The 10,543-nt window shown below is 56.2% G+C and overlaps 3 protein-coding genes across 3 annotated transcripts; 1 reads left to right on the top strand and 2 right to left on the bottom strand.

The window, feature by feature from the left end:
* Positions 1-97: 97 nt before the first annotated feature.
* On the bottom strand, positions 98-1,796 carry GLRG_07457 (flavin containing amine oxidoreductase; the record flags this gene model as incomplete). The annotated part of the gene is made up of 2 exons (XM_008098142.1): positions 98-1,002; positions 1,085-1,796. 2 exons carry the CDS (start codon positions 1,794-1,796, stop codon positions 98-100), a joined length of 1,617 nt encoding a protein of 538 aa, XP_008096333.1.
* Positions 1,797-6,253: 4,457 nt separating this feature from the next.
* GLRG_07458 (acyl-CoA dehydrogenase domain-containing protein) lies at positions 6,254-8,040 on the top strand (the record flags this gene model as incomplete). Its single annotated transcript, XM_008098143.1, has 4 exons — positions 6,254-7,072; positions 7,149-7,425; positions 7,522-7,630; positions 7,704-8,040. The coding sequence occupies 4 exons, from the start codon at positions 6,254-6,256 to the stop codon at positions 8,038-8,040; spliced, it is 1,542 nt and encodes a 513-aa protein (XP_008096334.1).
* Positions 8,041-9,301: 1,261 nt separating this feature from the next.
* GLRG_07459 (zinc knuckle) lies at positions 9,302-10,543 on the bottom strand (the record flags this gene model as incomplete). The annotated part of the gene is made up of 8 exons (XM_008098144.1): positions 9,302-9,450; positions 9,504-9,663; positions 9,724-9,860; positions 9,919-9,933; positions 9,991-10,004; positions 10,057-10,091; positions 10,150-10,169; positions 10,525-10,543. 8 exons carry the CDS (start codon positions 10,541-10,543, stop codon positions 9,302-9,304), a joined length of 549 nt encoding a protein of 182 aa, XP_008096335.1.

A 10,543-nucleotide genomic window follows, 5' to 3' on the forward strand; every position in this document is an offset into this window, starting at 1 on the left:
GTGGCTGGTAGTTTATCTTCGCAATCACATGAAGAGCATGGTCCGCTCGCTCTTCACCGGGGCCCGGCCAACGACCCAACCAACCTCCCCCGTCTGCCTACTGCCCCTCGCCGGCCTGGACATTAGTGATGCTCGCCCTGCCGTAGGCTTCAGCCACCCTCAGGCCGACACTCTCACCACTCCAGTAGGCCCCCGTCGCCGTTCCTAGCGCCACGAACGGTGCCGTGTGCTCGCCGGCCAGCCACAGGCCGCCTTCCGGTACGCCGTTCCGCATCGCCTCAACATCCTTGTCGCCCTCTGTCAACCCGACGGGGAAGTTGCTGTAGCTGCCGTTTCCCGCGAGGTCGTCTCGCATCCAGTCCGTCGACAGGCACCCCTTGGGCTTGCAGTCGGGCGACGTCTCGTCGTAGTGCGGCAGCCGGGAATAGTAGGGCTTGAAAAAATCGTACAGGAAGTAGTTCCTCTCCGGTATCGTCTTCAGCTTGGCCACTTCTTCCGTGATGTATCTTGACTCGTCCCCAAAGATGTAAAATAGCAGCGTCGGGTGTGAATGCTTGCCCAACGATGCGAGGTCGACAATCTCCTGGTTCCACCTCTTCGGGTTCGTCTCTGGTGTGTAATTTGGCGCTAGCCATTGGCAGAAGCCTTGGACTACTCGGCCTTTGCTGTCGGGTTCGAGCCAAAACGCTCTGGGAAAACTGATGTAAACCTTTTCGAGGCAGCCGTAGCCGATGGCCTGGATACCTCGCTCGATTCTGTCGGGCAACGGCGGATCAAACGCTTGCAGGTTCTTTTTTAGCCAGCCCAAAGGCGCCGTCATTACAACCTCGTCAAACTCAAAGATCTCGCCGGTGTTTGTGTGAACCCTTGGCCTCTCACGGTCCGCGGTTTTCAGCTCCACCTTGGTCACCCGGGTATCGTACTTGATATCCGCGTTGTGCCTCACGGGCTCCGCGATTCTCTCCAAGATCTTTTCGTAGGTGCCGGCGCAGAATAGGTTTTCTTCCACAAGTCAACCACGGCTATCCCCCCGAGAGTTGCAGGCCACGCAAGTCTGGAAGATCTGTGGCAGAGGGTGACTTACCGCCGTCGAGGCATTCTTCCAGCCAGAAAAACTTGAGACTTTGGGTTTCGATCGGGCTTCCGGTAAACGCACCCCAAAGCTCGGCAACTTGGAGAACGATGCTTCGCTTCCTGGCGTGATCCTCGTCGGTGTCGGGGATCTTCTCGACTACCTTGTGCTGGAAAAAGTCCCATAGACTCTCGTCGGGATGAATATCGGCCGAGTTCTTATTAGAATGTTTGAATGCATCTTGGACAATGTCCCACATGATGGTAGAGTAGACCTCGCTTTCGTCCAAATCGAACAGTTCCCCCCCTTCATCAAACACATACGACCGATTGTCCCAGCGGCCGACCGCGGTTCCGGTCTCTTTTGCGAGGTCGTTGATGGGGTTGTCGTCGGTTCCATGTATCCAGTTGGGGCCAAGGTCGACAGTGTGTCCATTCGGTAGCGTTTCTTGGAACATGCGGCCTCCAAGCCGTTCCCGGCCTTCGATGATGGTCACCAGCAAGCCATGTTGAATCAGGATATCGGCACAACGCAATCCGGCGAGGCCAGCGCCGATGATTCCCACGTGAGGTCTGGGGCCCGACTCGGATTGTTTGCGCTGTAACGTGTCAGGAGCAGACTGCTTGGACGAGAATAACAAGCCTCCATCGTCTTGTACCCTGAGGCATAAGACGGGATGGGTACGGTCGGTGAGGGTGGAAAGGGTTAAGACGAATTCGTCCATCAAAGGGGACAGTCAGCGGCCGCGACCCGAAGCAGACTTACCTGTGAAAGTGAGTCCATCGTCAACGATCTGAGCAGCAACTCGTCTCGGCCGGTCCCACGGAGGCCTTGAACTCGGCAGGATTCAAGGTCCTGGTAGATGCGAGATGTACTCCGGTTGTCAGGGCTAGTATAAGATACTGAGTAAGCGTCCATGGCTGCAATGTGGGCGAAAAGCAGGGGAGAAAGAGAGTAGGGCTGTATTTGATGGGGGTGATCACGGAGGCTGGCTGATGGGGGGAAGGAGGCCAAACTAGGCCACGATGCTGCCAATTGCGTACTAGTCCGGGGACTAAATAAGTGAGGGAGTTCACTGGGTTAAGAACCGACTCTGAGAAAAGCCGGGAACGAGTGAGACAACGCAAAAAAAAAGAAGAGTGATTGCCGACTTGAAGAAGGGGGGGGGTTGGGAAATGAGATCAGGCGGAGGCGGCAGCAGGGCCAATGTGGGGATGGCGAGCAACGTAGTGAAATGTCTTCAACGGCTAAGGGGTTTCGGTCGGGATCATGGGGGAAAGAGATGGAGATGATAGGGACCCGCCAACCTGGGTACAGCCGCCGAGAAGGATAAGCGCAAGACGTCCAGATAAGATCTGGTAAGTGATAGAGAGCGACGCATGGCAAGACGGCCAAGGTGAGGTGTGGTGTCGCGGACCATCTCATATCGGCGGCGCCGAGACGCACAAGCTGCAACGTGAAGAAGAGCAGAGCAGGGCAGGGCAGGGCAGAGCAACCTTGGAATAGCCCGCGGGTTGCGACGTGAAGTGCCATTTTGAGAGTACCATGTCTAACCGAAAGGTTGATAATGGACAAGTGGGGGAGGAGGGGAGTCAAAAGGGCATAAGAAAGAAGAAACTGGCGACATTCGAGTCGGTCCAGAGTTTGCTGTTCTCAAAACCCAACCTCGCCCTCTTCCATGCTCTCGCTCTCTCTCTCTCTCTCTCTTCCTCTCCCTTTCACACACGTCTTCTCTCTGCAGATGGAGGTGGCTTGACTTGCAGCAGCTGTTGGACGCAGCAACTGCCATTCTCACCCGTCACTCCTCCTATCCCAAGACGGTGCCTCGTGGGTCTTGCCGACTGGGCTCACATGTAATCGGGCGTGTAAGCCGGCGGGTGGCTGAGTGATGAGCGGCGGTTGTGCAACAACGGGGGGCGTGCATGCACATCGACCCAGCTCGGGTTGAGCTGACCGCAGAGGCGGAATGTGGCGTTCTGCGTCTGCTTTTGTTTTTTGTCCCGGGCATGGCTCGCCAACGGTATGCCATTTTGCTCTTCTTTTTATTTCGCCATCTCCTTCTTCCTCTTTTTCTGTGGGGAGGGGCAATGACGCAAGGTGTGTCGGTGTTTCGCAATGTCGCAACGGGTAGTGGGAAAAGAATGAGGGGCGATGAGAGAGGCAAAGGGGGGAGAGCACAAAACGGCAAAAGAAGGGACTTACAATGCAACAGGCGACCGGGCGGGGGACACTCCGCGTGCGCTAAGCCTTGATATCATCCGGGATAAACGAGCGAGAGGGGAGAGGTGCCGATAACCCAAAGAGAAAAGAAGGTAAGGAGGAAAAAAGCGCGGGCGATCAAACGGACAGACAAGAAACGTCCAGATAGGACAGAAGCCCAGCTGGGTGAGGGTTGGTTGGTTGGCCGGTCGGCTGGTTGGTTGGTTGGTCAGGCAGGTTTGGGTTTCGGTCAACTACACTTGAGGATTTTCTTTCTTTATTTTTAGTCTTTTTTTCCTGGAAAGGATAACAGGAGTCAGGGTCTTCGGGGCAAGGTCAAGACCACACAAACGCAGACAGACAGACATACACACACACACAAGATGCGTATCTGATCCGTATGGTAAGGGAGAGGCTCTGCCAGCGGGCGGAGGAGGAAGGGAAGAGAGCGGGATCGGAACAAGGAAAAGTGTTGTTGTGCTGCTGAATACCTAGGTGGAATAGGTGTGGATCGGAACGAGAATTGCGACTTGATGCGAGAGGAAACGACGACTGGACCTAAGCGTGTGGAAGGAGGGGCAATCAAGCCGCTAAGTTGCTCGGCCGGTGACACTTCACTGCTTCTTCTCCACTGTCGGCGTCATTCCTCCACATTTACTTCCCCATCCAACTTCTCTCCCCTCCCTCCCCTTTCAACTCAGCCATCTCACTGTGCGTTACAGTTTTTTTTTTCTTTTTTTTTTCCCAGTCGCCAACACGTCTATCCGTATCCTATGCCCACCCTGTTACAATGCTAGCGACTGACTCGGTGTAGCGCCGGATAAGAAGAAGAAGGAGAAGGAGAAGAAAGGGGGGGGAGATACTAACCAAAACTGCACACAAGAGGAGCTGACGATATCCTCAACCTTTCATCCAAAGAGACCGAGCCCAACCATGCCAACTAACCGAGCCACCCACGCACCAATAGGCTCCTACTGCGCCCGCCCACAGGTCCAATCTAATGGCGTCTTGCTGGCACGGCATGACAAGGAAATCAATACATTCCGCCTGACAAAGTGACACCGACACCGACCCTGTGGGACCCGCGACACTAGCCCCGCACCACATACCTAGGCACACGTACACGTACACTAAGAGACATCCATACCTACGGTGTAGTGTGACGATTCTTGCCGACCATAAGATGACGACTTCCTCATCGCGCCCTCCCGCCGCAGCCCTTGCCAAGAGCCTCATCCCCACGGCCACGATGGTGCCTACCTAAACTAGCATGCCAGTCCTCTCTCGGGTCCCGTTCTGCCAATGGCTAGTTACAATCTCGGCAACGGCATACATACTCTGGACTCAGGTTTGCAGGTTCCGGCGCATCCTTCCCTCGGCCGCTTCCTAGACGTCGAAAGAGCTGACCGGCTGCTTGCCGGATACTCGCGAGGTGCTCGCTAGCATGGGCTTGTAAGTGTAAGCTGCATAAGCTAAGGTTATATGGTATGTGTGGTAATTCCCTCACATGGTTTTCCCTTTCTTTCATGGAAGCAGCAGGGGAAAGGGTGTTAACTGCTTGTGATATTACTTGGGCGTGGAGCTATGTAACGGGGGTTGGCAACTACCTACTTGTGGCGATACCCGACCTGGGGAACCGGGTTAATTGATTCTTCTTGCCGGGCACGCCGAGTCTGGGTGTGCCAGCAAACTTTCAAGATATTTTTCTTCTTTCTACCCTCCTTACCCTTTTTTTTTCCTTCATCCTATCCCTCTTGATCTGCGCCCTAGTATGCGGGCCAGCCCGTGAGCGAACACCATTGCACCCCCCCAGGCCAGCGAGGACCTTCCTACCGATATAGGCGACTGCGCACGCTGCAATGGCAGCGCTACGGACGACCTTGGGCAAGACGAGTTACAAGCCGGCATGGGTAGACAAAAAAATGCCCGGGCAGGGCTACAGGGGGAAGAATTGGCCTGATGGAGGTGGCCTTTGTTTGTCAATGGGCTCCTGCCCAGCAGCCCGATCTGCCCAGAGCAGACAAAGAGATGTTGGCGCCCTTCCCCATCGATGGTGGGCAACCCGATGTTGGGCCCATCCCGATGTTTGCCATCTGATCAGCGCGAAGCTATCCAGGGGCACTCTGCAAGCCACAGAGAGGCAATCGCCTAGCAGCCAAGGGAGAACACAAGACGGCCCCCCTCCCCGAAAAGGACATGCCCAAGCTTCGTGAATGGATGCAACTCTACGCTACTGCGGTACCGGGAGATGCGCGCCCACCCCCCTTTGCGGGGTAAAAGCTTCCTTCCTTCTTCCACTGTGGGGAGCGTCGACAGGGGCTCTTTTCAGACATCGCAAACAAGCGATTAGGGAATTCGAACAATAAATAAATAAAAAGCCTCCAGTCTTCTTACTGAGATGCTAGTACAAGGCGGTCCCTCTCAAGGTCGCACAGGCACACAATACACCATACACAGTCACAAAAACTCCAGTCTTCTAGACACGCCTTCCTGCTCAATAATGAATGCACACCCAAACCTATCCATTCAAGCTTCGGATCCGACGAACCCCACCCCCGGCTAGACTTAATTCCTTCCCCCAGCCTGCTGTCCAACCACAATCTCCCCGAATATCAGCACGTTCCCCCGGATGCGTCCTCCACAATCCCCACGAGCCGAGGCTCGCGGCACAACTTCCAGACACGGCTGGCTGCCGCCCTATCCCCTCCCCCCAGGCCGATGTCAACCGACACACACCGTGCTTCTCCTCTCTAGGTAGTCGGTTGACCGAGTCGTAGCCGCCATCTCAAACATATTGTGCCCTCCTGAATTCTTGACTTGCGAACCTCAGCTCCTCCTCCCCCTCCTCGCAATTCTCCTGTAACAATTGAATCTCCCAACCTGAGCACCCCCAAGACGCTCAAAGACCAGTACCCCTTCACCCTGTCTGTTCCACCCCTTTCCCAGACCAAACAAAGAGAGACGAACAAGTTGCCCGCCGCCATGGCCGCAAAGACCTTCACCCGCGACGAGGTCGCCAAAAACAACACCGAGGACTCCCTTTGGTGCATCATCGACTCCAAGGTTTACGACCTCACCGACTTCGTCGACGGCCACCCGGGCGGCGAGGCCGTCCTCCGCCAGGTCGCCGGCCGCGACGCCACCGCCGACTTCTACAACCTCCACCGTCACGAGGTCCTGACAAAGTACGACAAGACGCTCGTCATCGGCACCGTCGCCGGCGAGACGCCTCAGGTCGTCGTCGCCGGCCCGGGCGAGCTCTCCGCCGTCCCCTACGCCGAGCCCACCTGGCTCACCCCGCAGTTCAAGTCCCCCTACTTCAACGACTCCCACCGCTCGCTGCAGCGAGCCATCCGCGACTTCACCGACCGCGAGATCACCCCCGTCGCCCTCGAGTGCGAGGAGAAGGGCGAGCTCATCCCCCAGGAGCTCATCGATAAGATGTCCCGCGCCGGCGTGCTGCACATGCGCCTCGGCCCCGGCAAGCACCTGCATGGCGTCAACTTGCTCAACGGCGCCGTCAAGGGCGAGGAGTTTGACTACTTCCACGACATGATCCTCAGCCAGGAGATGGCGCGCACCAACTGCCGCGGCTTCCAGGACGGCATGATGGCCGGCATGACCATCGGCCTGCCCGTCGTCCTCAACTTTGCCAACTCCGACTCCCTGAAGAAGCGCATCGCGGATGAGGTTTTCAGCGGCCGCAAGAAGATTTGCCTAGCCATCACCGAGGCCTTTGCTGGTAGCGACGTTGCGGGCTTGAGAACTACCGCCACCAAAACGCCCGACGGCAAGCACTACGTGAGTCCTCCAGCCATCCCCGCCACCACCACCGCATCAATTCTTCTTCGGTTGTACTAATCAAATAACCAAATAGATCGTCGATGGCAGCAAGAAGTGGATTACGAATGGTGTTTTCTGTGATTATTTTGTCACCGGAGTTAAGACCGACAAGGGTCTCAGTGTCCTCCTGATCGAGCGCGGCGAGGGCGTTGAAACCAAGGCCATCAAGACGTCCTATTCGCCTGCCGCCGGTACGACTTACATCACCTTTGACAAAGTCAAGGTCCCCGTCGAGAACCTCCTGGGCCAGGAGAACAAGGGAATCCACGTCATCCTGAGCAACTTTAACCACGAGCGGTGGACCATGGCTTGTAAGTCTTATTTCCCCCCTTCCCCCGAACAGATGGCAACCTTTCCGTTCCAGACAGAGCCGCATCGGGACCGACTGACTGACTGTGATGAACCAGGCGCCACAATCCGCCAGTGCCGGACCATTGTCGAAGAGTGCCTCCTTTGGGCGAACCAGCGCCTCGTCTTCGGCAAGAAGCTCATCGACCAGCCCGTCATCCGCCTCAAGTAAGCCCTCCTGCCCTTCTCCTCACCTCTACCGAGCAAACGACAATAAGCTGACGCCTCCTGTGCCCGACAGGCTTGCCAAGATGATCGCCCTCACCGAGGCCAACCAGTCCTGGCTCGAGACCATCACCTACCAGATGAACCAGATGCCCTACAAAGAGCAGGCCAAGCACCTCGGCGGGCCCATCGGCCTCCTCAAGATGAGCGCGACCCGCGCCGCCCACGAGATCGCCGACGAGGCAGTCCAAATCTGGGGCGGCCGCGGCCTCACCCGGACCGGCATGGGCCGCGTCATCGAGATGTTCAACCGCAGCTACAAGTTCGACGCCATCCTTGGCGGCGCCGAAGAGGTCCTCGGCGACCTGGGCGTCCGGCAGGCCATGAAATTCATGCCCAAGGCGAAGTTGTAAACCGCCCGTCATCATCGGCGTGGTCAGCACGGCCGGCACAGACGCACATATAAACCTCTTGTCCCGAGACTAGGGGACCGTATGGGGGCTATATGGGACATTCGCGATGTTGTATTGTAGAACCTTTTTTTTTCCTTTTTTTTTCTCGTCCTTTGGTTTCAGGGATATCACGGCTATTACGTGGGAGAGGGCGAACGAACTTGAATTAAAAGACTAGACGAGGCTACCCCTCTCCCCCCCTTCTAACCCCCCCCTTCCCCCCCCTTCTTTTCTGTGATTGTCCACAGTTCCGTGAGAACGTGCAGGTCTAAAAAGCTCCGCGGATCGAAATAGCAGGCAGTTGTAGGCAAAGGGACCATGGAGCCGTTTCAACTGCCGTTGCCTTTTTGCTTTTTCCTTCCATCCTCTGCCCCCCCCCCCCCCTCCCCCCCAGAATATCTCCGGGCAAGCAGGGCCGACGAGTCACCCCAACCAACTGTCTGCTCTTGCTATAACGCATGTCGGGATTTTCGGCTCAGACACGACACGGGAAGAAAAGGGCGTGGCTGACGGGTTTCAAAAGGATTAATGGGGGTGGGTGCAATTTAGCTGTGGCATCAAAGTCTCACGTGGAGCATCATCGGTTGTGATCACTTCTAGACGAAAACGCGAAACACATGTTGGAAATATTGAGTATGACGCAAACTTTCCATTCCCTGCCCCGAACGACAGCCATGGCCGCTTAGCACGGCCCACACTACTACTGTCTAGGTCGTGTTGAGAGCCCTTTCCCGGCTGCTCAACAGAACCGACCAATATCTATCAGAGTCGAAAGGTGTCCGGCCTGAGAGGAGGCCCTCCCCACCCTGCTCTTCTCTCTCTCATTCATAAACCAGAGAGAGGTTCAGCGCAAGCTTGTTCCCCCTAAGCGTTGCCGCCATCGTCATCCAAACGATCCGACCAACCCCGCATTTTGCCGAGGTTGACGACCAAATGCGAAAGGTGTATCTTTGGTGCGTTAAGAAAAAGCCGTGATTCATATGCCGTTGTCCGTGTAAAACTTTTCCGCAGGCCGAGTCCCAGAGTTGTTTGCCGTGAGAACATGAGAGCAAGGAAGAAGGACGAAAAAAAAGGGAAATCAGAAAAAAAGGAAATGTACAAAGCATCCGCAATGCCAAGTTGATCGCATAAGTGAGCCACGGTGGGCATCGAAGCCGTCGAATTGTCCCCAAACCGAACTACCATTCAGGCAGAACACTCATCGCCGATAGCCGTTGCACACTTAGTTGTTGGGGCACTGGGACTGAACATGGCCGGGCTGCTGGCACTTGTAGCAGATCTTCTCGCCGCCGGAAGACTCCTTAGGGCAATCGCGGGAGAAGTGGCCGTTCTCGCCGCAGTTGTAGCACTTGGAGCCGTTGGTGCAGTCGCCTGTGAGAATGTTAGTGAGGGAACGGCAATTTATGGGTCCGGCCGAAACTCACGAGACATATGGCCGTAGCCGCCGCAAGAGTAGCAGGTCTTCTGGCTGGCACCGCCGTAGCCGCCACCACCACCGTAGCCGCCGCCGTAGCCGCCTTGGCCGCCGCCGTAGCCACCGCCAGACTTGGGGCAGTTGCGGGCAACGTGACCGACCTCACCGCACTGCCAACGCGTTAGCATCGCGACTTAAGACTCTCAGGTTCGGAGGCGGATCAAACCAACCTTGTAGCACTCGGAGCTGGAGGGACCGCCGCCGCCGCCGACGTTGCCTCCCTGGGGGCAGTCACGGCTGATGTGGCCAGCCTGGCCACAGCGGTAGCAGGACTTGGTGTCCTTGGGGCCCTCAGGGCAGTCACGGCCTTGGATCATGTCAGTAAAGAAGATACGAGTAGTTGTCTGATCCGGACGTCGACCTACTCATGTGACCCTCGTCTAAAGCAGGCATTCGTCAGTCATGTCATTGGTATCAGGGCAGGCATGAAAACTCACTGCCACAGTTGTAGCTATGCAATGTCAGTAGATGTAACGTAGATTGATCAAAGAGCATCAACATACCACTTGGCGGCGCCACGGTTAGGGCACTCGCGGGCCTAATGATTGTCAGTACGTGTCGAAGGCCGATATCGATCACTCTGTCCTGTGGCATACCTGGTGACCAGCAGCACCGCCTAGATTTCACTTGTCAGACTCTTGCGCTCATTTCAACGTGCTAGTATAGTAGGGAATGTGTGATTCAGGTGTCACTGGCACGCCGGCTCAGAGTCAGTAGGATATCGCAGTAGTGACAACGTGCGGGATCTTGACAAATCCGTTCCACCGGACGAGAAGCCGGCAAGTAATGCAACTGCCAGGCTCTCTCCATCGGATTACATGACCCAGTCAACAAGCCGGGCCTTTCGGAATGGCCTTCTCCAACTGCGAGCAACAAAACCAAGACTGGCTGGATTGAGACGCAGAAAGTCCAATGGAGCAGTTGTCTGTCTGTGAGCGCTGGGACAATGGTTCAGGTCAAACAAGCCGCACAAACTGCCGCCAATAGCAT

Source organism: Colletotrichum graminicola, assembly GCF_000149035.1.
Source record: "Colletotrichum graminicola M1.001 genomic scaffold supercont1.31, whole genome shotgun sequence".
In the NCBI taxonomy this organism is placed as follows: Eukaryota; Fungi; Ascomycota; class Sordariomycetes; order Glomerellales; family Glomerellaceae; genus Colletotrichum; species Colletotrichum graminicola.